The 18,739-nt window shown below is 49.1% G+C and overlaps 1 protein-coding gene across 7 annotated transcripts in view; it reads left to right on the top strand.

Moving 5' to 3' along the window:
- Positions 1 to 293: 293 nt before the first annotated feature.
- Positions 294 to 18,739, top strand: part of celf2 (cugbp, Elav-like family member 2) — a 65,809-nt gene continuing 47,363 nt past the window's right edge. For 6 of the 7 annotated variants that reach the window (XR_016113633.1, XM_088988356.1, XM_088988357.1 and 3 more), the window contains exon 1: positions 13,800 to 14,091. Coding sequence is in view for 5 of the 7 variants with exons in the window: in XM_088988356.1 (XP_088844482.1) it covers positions 14,039 to 14,091 (53 nt within the window). In the remaining 2 variants the exon portion in view is untranslated. Of the gene's footprint in view, positions 382 to 13,799; positions 14,092 to 18,739 lie in introns of those variants that run through there. The other variant, XM_088988359.1, reaches the window with a different exon arrangement.

An 18,739-nucleotide genomic window follows, 5' to 3' on the forward strand; every position in this document is an offset into this window, starting at 1 on the left:
GCGATTGACTTTGGTCAGCGCAGGAAGTCAAGAAATGTTGACGCCAGGCGTATGTTTCCATAGAGACGAAGTGAGCTAAACTGCTCGGCGCCTTTCGTTGCGGTCGTCGGAGGAGGTGGCGTCGCCGCCATATTTTAACCTGCATTGTGCTCAGCCCGCTTTGAATGAATGACAGCTTTGGGCGCCGCCCGCCAAAGCTGTCGTGGCTCCTGTTTACAAAGTGCCGCGAATAAAACCAACCGAATCCGCGGCCATGCGTTTGACTCCGTTTTTGTGTTTGCTTTTCTTTCCAGGACGAGTTAGCGGAGCCAGCCGGAAGTTGCCCTCGAGGCGGAATCGGGAATGACGCCAGATCGGGTTTGCGCCGCGTTGCCGAGAAAGGTTGGTGGAAATGGTTTTTTTTTTTCCCGTCGCAAAATGGCGTACAATGAATGAAACCTGGGCATACAAACTTCACTTCCCAGAAAGTGTGTGTATAGCGGAAAGTGTGTCTTCCAAACATTAATTTCCCAGTGGGAAACCATTAACATTGCCATAAAATATAATGTTCAACTAAATAAGCCTTAAAACTACACACCATATTTTATGTCTAATTAATGTGCTATGGTATTGTCAATCGAGAAATAAACTGGACTGTATAATCAAGTTGTTTTATTGACCTTTGACATGGTCGTTGATGGAATGGAGTGGAGTCTCAAGGAGCTCTGCGTTGTTCATCTTGGAAGTTGCGATATTGCGGGCAGACAGCTTCCCTTGCTTGCCTTTGAACGAGCACTAAAGTCGAAACGCGTCCAAATGCCACTGTTTTCTATCCATGTTCTTCTCACTTTTGTTTCAAGTTCTGTCGTCTGCCTTTCCCGTTGACGCGCAGCTCTGTGCTTCTGTAACCCCTCCCTCCGCTCACTGCCGCGCGCGTCCCCTCCCTCCTCTACCGCGTATCTTAACCAATCGCGTGCGGCTTTCACCGAAGACCGGGGGTGGGGAATAGCGGACAAAAAAAGTTCCGAGAGCCCCAAGAACCGGCTCGTTCGCGAACGACACATCACATCACTCATTGCGGCGCTCCGCGGGTTTCCCCAAAAGTAGTTTGTGTGCTAAGATTATCAATCAAATCGTCAATTTAACGTTCATGAGGCGAAAAGTTTGTTAGCCAAAGCGTCCGTAAGGCGAGGTATCACTGCACTGTACTTGAAATGGCAGCAGATGCACATTGGCGCCGTGCTTGCTGTCAGAATGCTTTTTTTTTTTTTTTTTTTTTTCTCTCGAGGGTGTCGGCCGAGGTGGGCCAAAAGTCGAGCGATTGCATGCGTGTAATTGTCCCGTTTTGTTTAGTTTTTAACGCGGAGAGAAAATGGCGCCCCTTGCGACTGGATGCACCTCATTAAATGCGGTCAAGAGTCAATCATGCGCAGATGATCTTGCCAAAATTGTTGGACGGGAGGCGGGGCGAGCGCTCGCGTTGCATCGTGGCGACGGAGAAAATGCCGTCGGAAATGGGGGGGGGGGGGGATAAAGATGGGGTTGGCGGATTTGTTGAAAAGGGTGCACGGGAGACGGATGACAGATAATGAGAGGATGGAGGGAAAGTGGGGTGCGCAGCCGGGAGGAGATGGAGACCATTTCCTATTCCGTCAGACGCACTCGGGCTCATTGGCGATATTCCCCAGGCAATTACCGGGACCACCTGCTTTGCCGTCCCCCCCCCCCCCATTGTGTCCGCCCGCTCCCCTCTCCGGACGCAATCTTTGCATCTTAACCGGTTTCTCCGACGTTGCCATTTTGGAGCGCGCAAGATGGCCGAGCGCACGAAATCCGAGGTGTCGCGTGGGCGTCTGCTTGGCTGGAGGCTCAGCGATGTTCAGCGGCGCTTTCGTCCAGCGGGGGGCTCCCCGGAAAAAAATTGCCGGCCCTTCCATAAACGTGGCCAAATGAGACCAGTGGCGGACAGTCAAGGTCTGCAAAGCCTTCTCTGCTGGCCTAAAAATATCTGAATACCAACAGAGAATATAACCTTGACTGACGAACCAACCGAACAGCGCCACGGTGGCTGGCGGACTCGTTTTCCACACCCGGTGCAGATGCGGTTTGTTATAGAGTGGAGTACTTTTGCTATTATGGCACCGCAAAAGACCCCGCCGCAGGCTAATGTTAAGCCAAAGAGGACGCAGAAGAAAATTACTGCGGAATAGAAGAAGGAGATCATCAAAAAACGAACGAGGTGTGCCTTAGCGTCCCGGTATCAGTACGCTAAGTCGACCATTGCTACGTGCGGCTAAGGGTGTTTCCGTGTTGTCTAAGTGACGGTCTCCGGCAATAGAAGAGGTTGAAAAACTTCTGTTGATATGGATTAACGAAAAGCAGCTAGCAGGGGACAGTGCGAGTGAGGGTATTATCACAGAGAAAGCACGGCAACTTCACACGCATTAGACGTAGCATAAGCTCGTGTTGTTTGGTGGAATTGCTTTTCCGAATCCGGTGAGTCGCAAAACGACTTTGGGCTTTGCCCCTCGGATTTGTTTTGAAAAATACAGCACCCCCCCCCCCCCCCCCCCCCCCCCCCCCTCCCCCTGAAATGGTGCCTTCATGTCTGTAGTGAATCGGAGCCGTCCGGGTAAAAGTCTAAAGGGAAGTCTTGCGCTCGGCATGGCAGACTCACGGAGGTCTTCAAAAGAAGCCCAAATTCTCCAAAGCGGCGTACGTGCGTGTCGATGTGAAATAAGGGAATGTCGCTCACTCGGGAGGGAGGGGAGGTGGGCGACGGGGGGGGGGGGGGGCTGCCAGAACCCCGGCAGGCTGGCCGACCAGTGTCGGCGCGGGAGCTTGTTGCCATGGCGACGGCTGCCAACATCTCCGGCAACGCGCCGCCCACCGTCGCCGGCGTCACTTGGCCGCTTTGCCCGCCCCACTTCCTCTGAAGCCCCGTAACCCCCCCCCCCCACTTCCGCCTGTACCGCCACTTCTGTTGCCGCGAAGATTTCAGCTCGCTTTTTCCTCTTCGGTCTCCTCGGACTCATTAGTGTCCTTTCCACCGGCTAAGAGCGCCGCGCGCACGTGCGTGCGATCGGGCGGCGCCGTTAGCCGAGCGGGCCGCAATTACCGGCGCTTCAAGCTGATGCTGCCCCGTGTTTGATTACAGTGATCAAGGGCCAAGTTACAGAGAATAAAGGTGCGCGTGGGTGGGTTCCTTCCTGCGCGTGCACGCCAGCGTTTTACGGGTGGCGAAGGGCGGGGAGGGGGTGCACCGGCGTAGTCGGGCAGACAAGAATTCTTTGTCGGATTCGGCATCTTGCTTGCTAATTGGCTGGGTTGACCAACTTGGATTCAGACGCGCGCGACGTCTTTTGCCAACGGCCGGCGTGTCGCTCGCTCGCTCGCCGCCATCCGATCCGCAGCAACCGCTTTGGCCGCGCGTCAGAGATATTCGATCGGACACCGCGGACATAGACTCGAACCCAGAACCCAGATTGTCTTTTACTGCCGGCAGGAGACGCGGCCATTCATGACGGACGTCTGAATTCTGCAGCCCCCTGCCTAGCTATTTATTGAGCGTACGTGCAAATAGGAAAACATAAGGCGCCCCCGGGCCTTCTAAGCGCAAACGGCTGTCAGCAATAAAACATTGGCTCTTCCGCGAGCTGATAAATTAACGTAACCTGCCGAATGAGCTCTTCCTGTGAAGGACTTTCAAGTCGTAAATTGCTTCGGTGATAAAGGAGTTTCCCAAGTCGTAAATTGTGTCCAAGGCCAGATCTCCCAGATGAAGATGACACTTTAACTTGCTGCGTCTGTTGACCTCCGATTGACCCCAGGTTGTCCGTGCTTCACTTGTTTATTCGAGTCACACGCGTTAAAGCGACCTCGCGCGCCCACCGCCGATGTTTGCCGTCCGTCTTGACGAAACATGGCGAGCGCTTCTGCTCATGCAAATGTATGAGGCGCCCCCCGCCGAGCCTCGCACTTTGACTGATGAACGCCACCGATGCGCACGCTTACCAAAATAAAAGTGGGCTTTTTCATAAATAAAACACACAAATGAAGACTATTCCGAAGCAATTCCCAGAAAAACGGAAACATTTGAGTAATGAGAATACATTTCATTTATAAGCGCCTTTCAAAACTCTCCAGGACACTTGACAGTCACAGGACAAGTTATTGTGTGGGTGAGCAGCGGCAGCCACACGCGCCAGCGTTCACTCAACCCGGAAGTAACACAGCAGCAAAGTTATGAAAGGAAGAGAAAAGGAAACAAAAAAGAACAAATAAGATGACAACACAAAAACACAGTCGTTCATTCTTCAGCACTTGCTGTACCCTCTTTGTGACATGAAGCAGTTCTAGATGAAAAAGAGGATCAAAGCGTCCTTTTCAGCAGTGGATCAGGGACGTCATGGTGGAACGTCTGCTACCAGCTAAATGAATGAGTGACGCTTTTTAATGAGTCAAAGCGCACTATTTGTCTGTTTTGCCACTTGAAATGTCGCAGGCTCAAATAAAGCGGATTTTGTACTCAATGAAGCCTAGCCTACATGCTGCGTAGTTACAGTCACTATGTTTTTGAAATACAGTGTTTGACTTTAACCACTGTTTCCGGTTATGAATATACAGTAGTAATTACCATTACACTTCAGAATTAACAATAATTCTGTCAACAAAATGAAAAAGGTCAATTGATAAAGTTCAGTTATCCATGCAATCTCCAAGTCAAGTCAGGAAACATATTAGCTAGCTAGCTATTAGCTATCTTGCATTCTGTTAGCTCGCTAGCTTTCTATCTTTTTGAGTTATTCGGGGTTACATACAACAAAGAGGGTGCAGAAAGCGCTTAAGATTGAATGACTTTTGTGTCTTTTTGGTTCTGTAGCCGATGTATTGCAAATTTGCACCACCCAATTTGCACCACGAGCAGGTTGAGGCTGGATTAGTTTGGATTTCGTTTGAATCGGATTTACAAAGTGTAAAACTGTCACTTTGTCACTGATCAGCTTATGTTGCCAGAACAATGTTAGCATGGTAGCATTTGATCATTTCTGATTTGAAACAGGACGACAAATGATTGGATTGGATTCATTAGTTTTGCAGTGGAGAAATTTACCTTTCATAGCAGCAAAGTGATGAAAGTAAGAGGAAAGGAAAGGAAGAAGTAGAAAAACATAATGCACAAGTTGCTGCAAAGACAGCCACTCTCGTCATTTTAAAGTCAAAACAAGAAAAAAACATAATGTGACACAAAACACCCTATTATTATTATTATATATTTTTTTCTTTTCTTCCAATTATTAGCTTTCTATCTATTTGAGTTATTCCGGGTTGAGTGAACGCTGGCGCGTGTGGCTGCCGTTGCTCACCCACAGTAAATAATATCCTGTCGCTCGCAGCTTGGAATTGAAGCGGATTTATGTGGGAAGGGAAAAGCCCAAAGGAAAAGAATTATTATTATTATTATTTTTTTTTTTTTTAAACAGTCGTACAGACTGGATGGATGATGGACGCAAGTGCATGAAGAAAACAACAACAAAACAAGCGGCAAACGGATGATAGCGTCATGCTAACGTCATGCTAACAGCCAAGTCAAAGCAATTTCGCCGCTCTCACGGCCGAGAGCATCCGTGTCACGCTCCTCGACAGCGTGCATGAACCCCAGTGGGGGGGGGGGGGGGGGGGGGGGTCCATCTGACAAGAGTAATCGCTCAATGTTTTTTTAGACGCTGCGAGAAATCGGCATGACCGTTTTTTTCCCCCTAATCTCTTGTTCGGTCGCAAGAGGGTGGCGCACTATTTTTATTTTGGATTTTTTTTTCCGTTTGAGGCTCAGATCAGCCAGCCGACTTTTGTTTGAGATGATGCAAATGTGCACGACCGGCTTTGAACGTGCCGTTTGACGGTGGGCTCGTGTTGTCAAGCGCGTCTCTGATCCATCCCGGAGAAAAATGTGTTTTTTTTTTTTTTTTTTTTTTTGGTGTGGTGTGAGAGGAGAAAATGGCGTTTATTTGCCGTCACCTCATGGAGGGATCCTTTTCCGCTTTATTTTTATCTCTTGCCACCCTCCACCCCTTTTCAAATGTGCTCGGGAGGCGGCAATGCGCTAAAAGAGGCTTTGGGAGGATTTGCGGACCTCGGCGTAGGTGTGCGTGCGGAACTGTCGCGGTTTGGAATTGAAGCGGATTTACGTGAGACAGGAGATGTGAGGCAGTCTGATTTTGTCAATGGATGCGACAGCTTCGTGTTTTCTTTCAACATTTAGATTGTAGCAAAGGTGCACATTTTACCATGACGTCTCTGATCCACTGGTGACAAGGACGCTTTAATCCTCTCCTCTTTTCATCTAGAACTGCTTCATGCAACAAAGAACAAAGATTATTTTTTGTTGATTTGATGAGATTGAATATGATTTACAAAGTATAAAACTTGCAAAGTTGTCACTTTGACACTGAACAGCTTATTTTGCTATATGTTATGTTGCCAGAACAATGTTAGCATGGTAGCATTTGATCATTTCTGATTAGAAACAGGACGACAAATGATTGGATCGGATTCATTAGTTTTGCAGTGGAGAACTTTACATTCCGTAGCAGCAAAGTGCTGAAAGTAAGAGGAAAGGAAAGGAAGAAGTAGAAAAACAAAATGCACAAGTTGCTGGAAAGATAGCGACTCTCGTCAACGTAAAGTCAGAACTTTGCTGCTGTGTTACTTCCGGGTAGAGTGAACGCTGACGCCAATGGCTGCCGCTGCTCACCCGCACAAAAGAAAAAATCCTGTGACTGTAAAGTGTCCTTGAGAGCTTTGAAAGGCGCTTAGAAATTAAATGTAGAATTATTATTATTAAAAAAAAGAAAAAAGAACAAATGTGACTCAAAACACCCTGTTTACCCTGTTATATATTATTATTATTATTATTATTATTATTATTATTATCAGAATCAGAATCAGAAAACCTTTATTCGTCCCACAATGGGGAAATTTGCAGTCCACAGCAGCAATTGAAGAGGGATGCTGTTGGGGTGGGAGTGAAAGGATAGAAAACAAGATATTCTAAGCATAACAAAATAAAAGTGTCAACTGTATACTGTGCAAATGTAAATGTGCAAAAGCGTTCCATAAAAAACTGTACATAGTGCAGAATCAAGAAATGCATTTAGATATACAGTAAAGTCTCGTTATATCGATATCGGATATATGGATAGTCCCTGTTATATCGATACTATTTCTATGCACGCACGGAGAAAATTACATGCAAACAGGGTCGGATATATCGATAGTCCCGGTTATATCGATATTTTTTCGGACTCCCTTGAATATCGATATAACGAGACTTTACTATATTGCAACAACCCATATTTACAAGTGTCCAGTTTTTTTTGTATTTTTTTCACATGTGATCATTGGGAATTGTGAAGCCTGACAGCAGTCGGTAGGAACGAGCGGCGGTACCTCTCCTTCTTGCAGCGCGGGTGTAATAGTCTCTGGCTAAAGGAGCTACCCAGAGCTGTCTGGATGGGCAGGAGGGGGTGGGAGGGGCTTTCCGTCATAGCTTTTAGTTTAGCTAGCGTCCGTCTGTTGCCCAGCTCCTCCGGAGAGTCCAGCGAGCAGCCCAGGACAGAACTGGCCCTCTTGACCAGGCGCTCCAGTCTTTTCCTGTCCCGGGTGGTGATGCTGCCTGACCAGCAGACAATTCCATAGTGGATGGCTGATGCCACCACAGAGTCATAGAAAGTCTTAAGGAGTGACCCCTGAACTCCAAAAGACCTCGGTTTCCTGAGTAGGAAGAGGCGACTTTGTCCCTTTTTGATGAGGGCATCCGTGTTTGTAGACCAGTCCAGTTTATTGTTGCGACTAACACCCAGGTACTTGGAGGAGGTCACCCTCTCTATGTCCGTACCTTAGATGTTCAACGGTGCAGGTGAGGCTTGTTTCCTGCAGAAGTCCACCACCAACTCCTTGGTTTTCCCGGTTTTGATCTGCAAGTGATTCTGCTGACACCAGTCCACAAAGTCCTTGGCAGTCAGTCCCCTGTACTCCTGATCATCTCCCTCTGTCATGAGGCCGACAATAGCTGAGTCGTCAGAGAACTTGTGAAGGTGGCAGGTTGCGGTGTTGTTATTGAAGTCCGAGGTGAAGAGGGTGAAGAGGAATGGAGCCAGGACTGTCCCCTGCGGCGCTCCGGTGCTGCAGAGAAGCCTGTCCGACTCACAGTTGTTTACCCTCACGTACTGTGGCCTGTTTGTGAGGTAGTCTGTAATCCGGGATGTGAGGTGATGGTCGACTGCGAGTCCCCTCCAACGCGGGTGAAGAGTCCAGCTGCGTCGCCTCCCACGCCGCCTCGAGGCGGATCGCTCGGATGGCTGAGCCTTTTGTTTGCGTGGAAAAAGGACGTGCGAGAAAACGTGCGCCGCTCGACCTTTTCCAAGCCGCTTCGAGTGCTTTTGGAGATCACTTTTCGCGGCCCTCGTCGGCGCGGCTGGTGGGCGCCGCGCCGCGTCGCTCCCGCGTGCGCGTCCTGCGCCGGTTTGCGTCCGGCCGGGTACCTCCGCCGTCAAGTGGAAACTCAAACAATGGCGACAGCCACACGGAGGCCCCGCCAGCAAATGAGCACTTAGAATCATAATCATAATCATAATAGTAATAATAGCAGTAACAATAATAATAATAATACATTTCATTTGTAAGTGCCTTTTCAAACTCTCAAGGTCACCGTATATGTTTTTCTGTGGGTTAGCAGCGGGAGCCACATGCGCCAGCATTCACTTAACACGGAAGTAACTCATATAGATAGAAAACTCGCCAGCTAGCTAATAGATAGCCAATTGCTAGCTAATAGATAGCTAGCTAGATAGCCAGATGTGCCATCTAGCTAATAGATAGCTAACAAACTAAATAACAAATAATATGACAGCATAGAGACAATATGACAAAATAAAGACACAGAGAGACATTCATTCTTCAGGACTTGCTGTACCCTCTTTGTGATGACATGAAGCACAAGATCACATAACTCCAGACCCATTTAATTTAGGAATTAACATTTTTTTTTCTGGGTGAGATGGAGGACATTGATTCGCTGCGTTGACCCCTGAAGGGAGAAGCCGAAAGGAAAAGAAGAAACGTTTTTTTCCGACGTCAATTAGGAAAGAAAAAATGGTGTCGGTTGTCCTTTAATTGAAAGGGGAAAGCAAGCAAGGTCCAAAACTATGTTGCTCCGAATTCCGATTGATTCGCTGGCGGTCAACATTGCAGAGCGGCAAAATAGGTCATCATAAAAATGTGCCAAAGTGCCTTTCAGTCCAGGCAAAAAAAAGAATCAACCAGGAAAACAAGCCGCAGGCGGCTGGGCTGGAACGCGCGGAAGCGGCGTGGGCGGGCGGGCGGGCGAGCGAGCGAGCGAGCGAGTGGGCGATTTAGCCAAGGCAAGAGGAAGAGGCGCAGGATAAATTTAGAGGCGCTCCTAATCAACGTGTTGTTCCGTCGGCGTGTGCGGAAAAAAATCTAATAAAAATCGATGCGTGCGGCGGCCTACGAGGAAGGAGGCGGGAGGAGGGCAATGCCGTCACCCTGGACAACTTGCCCTTTCAAACTCATGCGGCTAATACACCCCCACCCTCAAATCATTTTTTTTTGGGGGGGGTGGGGCGATTTGGCTCGGGCAACCTTTGGGGTGAAAAGTGAAAAGCGCCCCAGAAGTCCACCCATCCCCTCATTCATTATCGATCGATTATCGATTATCGATCTGACCTATTCCCTCTGGTTCCCTCAGATCTTCTTCCTCCCTCCGCCTCTGTGTGCTCCCCCCTGCCCCTCTCAGCGCGATGGGTGACAGAGCTTTCAGCGGCTCTGCCACCCCCATCCTTTGGAACTCACTTCCTCCCGACATTTCTAACACGGATTCTCTTCGCACCTTCAAGTCCCATCTCAAAAACCCTCCCATTTAAAATGATGATGATGATGATGATTATTATTATTATTATTATTGAGCCATCTATTAGCTAGCTAACTGCTTTCTATCTATTTCAGTTACGTTCGGGTTGAGTGAACGCTGGTGATGCTCACCCACAGAAAAATTAGTCATGTGACTGTAAAGTGACAGAGTTTTGAAAGGCGCTTATGAATGAAATTTATTATTATTATTATTATTATTATTATTACAAGAGGGAAAATGAAGAGTGTGTGTGTGGGGGGGGGTCCCTCTTGTTAAATTTGGTTTGGGGTCCGGTTGGTTGAGGAGTCCTGTCTTGAGTTTGCCTCTTGGGTCTTCTGGTTTGGATCCATATCTGGGGTCTCTGCTATGTGTCTTCATTCTGCGTCCCAGGCGGGTCCGGATTCCAGGTTGACGTGATCAAAGCGCTTGCGGGAGGTTTTCTTTTGGTTTTTTTGGCGTTCCCACGTCGCATTTCCCAGGGGAGGAAAAAAAACAATTAAACCGCGTGAACGTGCGCGCGTGTCGAGAAGCGTTGCGGCGTCATCAAATATGGATGCCGTTCGTTCCCTCCAGCGACCCCAAAACAATTACAAGCAATAAAGCCGCGTTCCGCTTTAATCACCGCCCAAACATTGACACCGCTAACGCAATAAAGCGCACGCACGCACGCACCGACGGCGTTATGAGCTCTCGCCGGCCGACCTCGTAGCGTATTGTCAGAGATGTGCGATTGGACAACGGCTCGAACACAGGAAGATTGTCTTTTACTGCCGGCAGGGGACGCAGTTATTCATGACAGACGGCGAATTGTGCAGCCCTCTGCCAAGCTATTTATTGAGACTATATGCAATTTTAAGTGATACATTAGTAAAACAGTTTTCTTGATTAGAATACCACGCCCCCGGACGTTCTAAGCACCAACAGCTGTTGGCAATAAAACATAGGTATTTTAATTGGTTGTACTTTCCATGAAGTGATACATTTGTAACCTGGCTAATGAGCTCTTCCTGTGAGGGACTTTCAAGTCCTAAATGACTCCTGTGACGAAGGACTTTTCCAAGTCCTAAATTGTGCCCAAGGCCAGATGACAGGCTGACAGGCTGTGTGTGTCGAACTCAGACTGACGCCAGGCCATCTGCGCCTTTACTGTTCGCTTGGCCAGCTAAGCATGGGACTCTTAAAGGACGACCGGCACCATGTTTTTGTTTCCTATGACGTCACAAAAACGTTTTGTAGCATCTAAAATACACAAAACACGCAGGCTGATATTTTTAGTCAAGTGTAAAACACCAATAAAAAGTGTCCCAAAACGACTTCAAAATGACCCCGAAAATGGCGAGTTTCAGAAGGTCCCGCCCCCTTGTTCGTGACGTCACGCCAGGTCGTCTTGCCTTGCTCGAGAATCCAAACAATGGCTTCAGATTGGGAGAAGATGCTTTCTCGTAACTCATCCAGTTATTTGAAGGTGTCGGACGCTTCGCTTCTTATCCAAGAGGAAGGACTTAGTTGTTTGATGAGAATCGCTTCTTTTACTCCCCTTTCAAAGCATCTCCGTTCTTTCGCTAAGATTTTAACCTCATTGTCGTCAAACGAGTGCTTGCTAGCTTTTAGGTGCAAATGTACTGCCGATTGAGGCCCACTTGTATTATCCTTGCGATGTTGATAACGTCTTTTTTTTTTGAATTTGTTGAGTTTCCCGCCAACTGCCGCCCAAACAGGAAATGAAGAGCGAAAAAGCGAGACTATGTACGTATTTGGTTTTCTCGACGAGCCCGATGCAATCGTTAAAAGAGCCGTGGGTCCCCGACACCTTCGCTGAAGTCAACAAAGCAACCGTCGGCCTTGTGCTTTTTGCTTCGACTCCCTCTGACTCCTCCGATTCCGAGCCGAACGGCGGCCATTTTATCTGCTCTCAAACGCGCCGCCATTTGCGCATTCGACTTTGAGAATTGTAACGGAAGCGCAGATTTGAAAGCATCCAATTGTAAACTTGTATGTCTCTGGGGGGGTGAGTTGGGGGGGCGCTTCAAGACGCGCAACGCGTGGGCGCTTCGCTCCAGGCGCGATCTAATGTCCTCTGCGAAATAATCCCGCCGCCTGGATTTCACCCACACTCTCCCTGGCACGCATTAGCGCTTGGCTTTCTTTGATTGGACGCAAAATCTGGCCGGCCGCCGATCGCCGTGGCGTTGACGGTGCCTTGCCCAACGACTGATGACGAAAGGTCGGGCAAAAAAACTATCTGAAGCCATCTTGCTTGGTGCTTTGCCTAAATTAGCCCAAAAACGTGTCAAGGGTCGGCCCGTCGGCCAGCGGTGGCTCGCCAGCCATATCTGGATGAATGGATACGTATTCTCACTTTTTCACTCTTCATTTCCTGTTTGGGCGGCGGTTGGCGGAAAGCGCCATTTTGATTGGATGATACTGGCCGTTCCTATTGAAACGGGTAAAGGCCCCTTTTAAACAAGCCCGACAAATTAAAAAAAAAGACATACACTTCATACGCTTCAGGTTGAATGAAGCGAAGGTGGAGAAAACCGGTTCTAATTTGATGGATTGTAATTAGCAATGAAACAATCGCATCCGTGAAACAGTCGAATGTCTCTTTGACGAGACCCATGCTAACGTTAGCAACAATCTACTTCTGCGAGAGACGGCAGAAAGCAAGCGTGCAAGCTAATGAGCATCCGTGCAGGCCAGCTAGCACTAGCAACTTGCCGGGTACATCCGCCAGGTTTGTACCCGGCAAGTTGACTTTCATTCCGATCGTTTGGAGGGATTTTTTCTACCAATCGCGAGGAACGGAAAACTAGTCATATTGAACAATGGTGAGGAAGTTATTTTAAATAATACATTCTGACATTTTGTTGATATCACGTGCGCGTGTGTGTGTGTGTGTGTGTGTGTGTGTGTGTGGCTCTCACTGACAAACCTTTCTAAATACAGTAAAGTCTGGTTATATCGATAGTCCCGGTTATATCGCTATTTTTTCGGACTCCCGAGAATATCGATATAACGAGACTTTACTGTATTTGACTTTGATGGCTGTCTTAGTCCAAAAGGTTCCCGAGCCCTGCCATTGGCCCATAGTTTAATTTCCCTGCGAACATTAGCTCGCGCACACGTACGTAAGGATGCGTATGCGGCATCTCTATTTATACCGTAGATGACGGGCCGGCGTCACGTGCGCCAGCGACACCCGCGTGATTGTCACGCGCAAACGAACGTTGTCAGCCGGTGCCAAGACGAGGCCCCGAAATAGCCGAGCGAGCGACCAACCGACCGGCCGGCCGGCAAGGAAGAAGAAGAAGAAGAAGCGAGAGGCTGTCAAGTCTCTCGCTCTTCCTCCTCCTCCGCCCAGCAGGTGTCCACCCGCCATCTATTTCGGGCTGGCGGCGCGGAGGATGCTAGGCGCTAACCCGCGTAACGAGCGTTTCTGAACGTTTGCTCGCCGACAACCTCCGGAAGGGGGTCACGGGGGGGAGGGTGAGGGTGTCGACAGGAAGCGGTGGCGCAGGAAATGCGCGTGCGCCCCTTCGTTTGCGCCAATTGCACTTCTCTATTTTGGGGGGGGGGGGGTAACCTTTTTGTCTCTGTTGACGCACGCGCGACTTCCGCTTTGACGCTGTCAAGTACAAGAGCCCGTTTGTCTGAAAAGTCTTTGGTGGCCAATCGTATGCCTCCATTTTCTCACGGCCGAAGCACCGCGCTGGCTTTTTCCCCAAGCGTTGTGTGCGCATCCTTTCACTGTGTTGTGATGTTGGGATGGATGGGGGGGGGGGGGGGGGGGGGGGGGGGGCGAGCGAGGGAAAGACGGAGAGAGAGCGAGAGAGGAGGCGGGCGGGCGGGCGGGCGCGCACGAGTGTCAGAAAGCGGCGCGGCGCCCCACTTCTCATCCGGCGGCAGCAGCAACGGCAGCAGGACAGCTCGCCTTCGCCTTCGTCTTCGCTCGCTCGCTCGCTCGCTCGCTTGCGCTTTGCATCTCGGCGCCGAAGGACTTCTCTCGTGACGCCTTTTTGACATTTCTTGTTTTTTTTTCATCTGTCATTCGTTTGCGGCTTTTTTTCCTCTTAGCGCCGCGGACCCTCCCCCCCCTTTTGTCACCCCTCCCCCTTCCTGCCTGTCATCATGGTTTCTATCATTTCTGACCTGGACCCACTTAAAAGCTGGAACGTCTTACGGTAAGCCTTTGGTCTTTTTCGGGGGGGGGCGCGATGGAGCGAGCGGTCGCCGAAACCCGGACCACCGCGTGACCTCGCGAACCCGCCTCAAAGTTGAGTGTGAGAACACAACTCCCCCTGCCGCCTCCTTTCCCATCAGGAATTTTCTCCTGCGCGGCTGACAACATCTGGACTGCCCCCCCCCCCCCCACCCCTCTCACACAAGTCAGCATTTTTTGCGCCCCCCTCCACATTGTGACATCACACATACACGGTTTGCAACGAGGCCCTTTCGGGCGACGGCGCTGCGCTCCCACTTAGTTTTGCGCACATTTCTCCCGCTTATCTTTCTTTCTTTTTTCTTCCTCTCTCACAAGACACAGAAACAACTTTGAAAGTGGAAAGAGGAGGCGTGCGCGTGGACATGCGATTTGTCCCCCCTCGCTTGCGCTGGCGTTGTTCGTCTACTTGTTTGCGATGTTGTCGGCGCGCTCACGAAAAGAAGCGAGAAATGCGTCGGCGTGCGCCGGGCTCAGGAATGCATGACGTCAACCCGGCCGCCGGGCGAGCTCTCCGCCCGCCTCGGGTCCTTCTTCTCCACTTTGCTTCTCGGGCCGCACGTGGGCTCCGTCTCAATCTTGCCTTTCTGAAACGCCGTTGGTGTCGGCGTCGTCTGAGTCAGCAAAGTTGTTGCCGAGGGCCCCGAAAAGAAGTACAGTCGTACCTCAGCTTACGAACTTCATTGCTTCCCAGAATGCGTGTGTAAGGTGAAAGGTTTGTCTGCCAAACATAGGAAACCATTAAACATGAGACTAATCCGTATCCAGGTCCCCATAAAACATCATTTCCGACTAAATAAGCCTTAAAATAGACCTTATTTTACGTATAATAAATGTGCTCTTGTATTGTAATTAAACTGTACTGTCTAATCAAGTTGTTTTATTGACCTTTGTGACGGTCGTAGTTGCCTCTTGATGATATCCGAGTGAAGTTGCCGTCCTTTCTCAGCAATAATACCCTCACTCACACTTCCCTGCTAGCTGCTTTTCATTAATTCTAATCAACAGAAGTTTTTCAACCTCTTCTATTGCCCGAGACCGTTGCTTAGACAACATAGAAACACCCTTAGCCGCACGTAGCAATGGTCGACTTAGCGTACTGGGACGCTAAGTCACACAAACGGCGCACACCTGGTTGGTGTTTTTCGATGATCTCCTTCTTCTGCTTGACCGTAATTTTCTTTTGTGTCCTCTTCGGCTTAACTCTAGCCTGTGGTGGGGTCTTTTTGGTCCCATAACAGTAAAACTACTCCACTTGATAACAAACCACGTCTGCACTCAAAGGGGGTGTGGAAAACTAGTCCGCCAGCCACCGTGGCGCTGTGTGGTTTGGTTCATTTGCTAAAAACGAGTTTGTCTGCCAAGATTATTTTGTCGCAAATTTAATAAAGCCAAAAGTTCGTCCGATAAAGTGCGCGTAAGCCGAGGTATCTGTGCACCGATGCTGGGTGGGAAAAAAAAACCTGGTCATATTTTGCACTACTGACAATGCAAACAAGCGGGTGACCCGTCCAAGTTGTCCGTCACTTGATTGGTGCGGGTGTGTTGCTATCCTTGTGTTTCTTGCGAGCTTTCACTTCCTGTCGAAACGCCGACGAATCACGCGGAACAAAACAAGACAAATGAGACATTGTGTTCTGGAACGCGCACTCGCGCACCACGTGAAGCAGCAAGCAGCTTGTTTCCACAGATTCCCCCCCCACCCCACCCCACCCCCAATTTTGAGTCAACACATCCAATCGGTGCGTGGGGGAGGGGGGGGTGGGCGGGTTCACGAGACACTGTGTGACTTCTTCCCCTTTCGGGCTTGCCGCTGTGACTTCCTCCGTCGAGTCCAACGTGCCGTCGACAGCCGTTAAATGTCATCAACGACGGTCCGAGCGAGCGATGAAAACCGACTTCTTCTTTTTCAGGCCTGGAGGAACACTTCCAACCCGCTTGACATTTTTAAAAATGAACAAAATGATTTCAATGTAATAATAAGAAGAAGAATACATTTCGTTTATGAGCGCCTTTCAAAACCTTCAAGGTCCCTCTACAGTTACAGGATACGTTTTGCAGTGGGTGAGCAGCGGCAGCCACACGCGCTAGCGTTCACTCAACCCAGAAGTTACTCAAATAGATGGAAAGCTGGCTAGCCAGCTAGCAGATAGCTAATAATAATAAGAACAACAAGAATACATTTCATTTATAGGCGCCTTTCAAAACTCTGAAGTTCACTTTTGAGTCACAGAAGTTCGATGGTGTCGAATAAAAGTTGAGTTTGCGCGTACGTGCAAGAAAGACCTGATGATGATCCACGTATTTGAATGATGGCCGCTTCCGTCTTGGATTGGATTTGCCTTAATTCGTCTTCAGGTCACAAATAGAAAAGCGTTCCTTTTTTCAAGCTGCTTCGAAACATTGTTGGGGCCTCCGACTCAACATGGAAATTGACGCGGCTTCGGGGCACCGCGCCGGCGCTAATGTAGCGCATTCGATCGGCGGGAACCTCTTCCGCCCCTCCCGGGAATCCCGCTCCCTCCGCCATTAATTCCGAGTGCTCCCCATATTCAGCCCCCCCCCCCCATCATACCCGTCCGTCCGTTTCTTCCATCATTGCGGCGCTTTTCTCCGGGCCTTCATTTTCGCCTGTAATTGGACCGGCGTCCCCGGGGAGGCCGCTCGGCACGCCCCGCCGTCTCCCGAGCGTCGTCGCCTCGCTCGATAAGCGTTCGTTCCTTTGGCCGCCGGAAGACGTGTCGCACCTGTCAAGTGCTGCTAAAAATCTTGAGTGTCGTCAAGCATCACACTTGTTCTAATCTGCCCGTTGCCGCCTGACACTCACTCATTCTTTTTTTTTTTTGTTTCTTTTTTCCTCCCGCTTTGCCCGCCGTGGCGTGAGGGAAAAAAAAATGGAGATTCTTCTCCATTTGACTTGAAAAACTAGAAAGCAGAGTCAATGTGAGTTCAACCGCCAGCTAAATTGTTGTGTTCATGCGCGGGTGTTGCCGGCTACAAAACACACGAGCGCTTACATGCATCAAGAGTGTGTGTGTGTGTGTGTGTGTGTGTGTGTGTGTGTGTGTGTGTGTGTGTGTGTGTGTGTGTGTGTGTGTGTGTGTGTGTGTGTGTGTGTGTGTGTGTGTGTGTGTGTGTGTGTGTGTGTGTATATAAGACATCTGACTTACGACCGAGTTCCGGTCAAAACGGTCGTAAGTTGAAATTGTTGAATCGAGACTCTGAGATGTATGTATAGCTCTACATCCTCGTATCTGTGCATATGTCTCTGAGTTTAGATGAGCCTTATTCGGGGAAGGCAAAAAAAGCCCCGGACCGCGATATGAACCAATATGTATTGTATTATGTCTTGCGTTTTGGACAGCCGCCCTCATTTCAAGCTTATACAACTCCAGACCCATATCATTTAGGAATGAACTCTGTGGCATTTTTCTGATGAAAGAAGAGAGTCCAAGGTTTCTTCTGCTGCATTGAACGTTTATGGAGTCCTAAATAACACTCCATATTGTGCGGGTCCTGCAATTTGAGTTAAAATGACAGTAACCCTGGCACCGCAGTGGACACATCTTCTGGCAGTGAAAAAGTGAAATATGGAGACTGCGACCGTTCCCTGCCACGCCGGTGGCCATCTTGCATAAAAGGGGGCGTCAAGCGAGGTCGGGCGAGGCCGCTTTGCTGGCTTGGGAACGTGGCAGGAGCGTCTGTTCGCAGCCAGCCGTCACGCCGTCACGCCGCCGCTTGTGACTCTGGCGTTTCGCCGCATTCTTGTTTCGGAATTCAACCCCCCCCCCTCCTTTTTCTGTTTTTTGTTTTCTCCCTCCCATTGGTTGACTTCTTGAACCATGCCGTCATTGCGCTGCGAGGAAGCCTTTAACAACGTTAAACGGGGCGGGGGCCGGCTGGGTTGCCACAGCAACACAGTTTGCAGATGAAGGATTATTCCGGCAACACCTTGAAGGATGTCCTGCTTGCACTCGCGTTCTTCTTTTTCTTTCCCTCAAAGCCGAATGGCAACATAAGTGCACTGTCTCAAAATGTTTTGTTTTAGAAACAATACCAGCGTCTGACACTCATGACAAATTGCCATTTTCGTGTTTATTATGTTTGTCAAAGTCATGATAAATGCCTTGCACGCTGGGTCCGAGAGGACACTCATTTCATCTGTGCTGTATGTCATGCATATTAGCGTAGTTGACAAAAAGTTAGCGGACACCAGGGTAGACAACTCTGCGGCCATAAAGTTGCTTTCCCCATTTTTCACATCTTGAAACACAATAAGACTCTTGACTAATCGCAAAACAAAAACCATTGTTGCAAAGTATGAAGGATTTTTTTTTATTTATTAAGGATGTAGCTAGCACAAATGCTCCCTTGCTTCATTGATGGTCACTCTCCCTTGCGGATGATTTTGCTCCAGTTGTCGTTTGTCCATGCGCTGTTTGTCATGTTGCATAATGCAACAACAATGTTTGCGTTGCGTCGTCTGCTACAAGAACTCCTCTTTCCTTGCTTGCTTTTAATAATAATAATGATACATTAATTTTTAAGCACCTTTCAAAACTCTCAAGGACACTTTACAGTCACGCGATAATGTACGTTTACGTTTTGTA

Source organism: Hippocampus bargibanti, linkage group LG22 (genome assembly GCF_051943395.1).
Source record: "Hippocampus bargibanti isolate YZ-2025 linkage group LG22, ASM5194339v1, whole genome shotgun sequence".
Classification (NCBI taxonomy): domain Eukaryota; kingdom Metazoa; phylum Chordata; class Actinopteri; order Syngnathiformes; family Syngnathidae; genus Hippocampus; species Hippocampus bargibanti.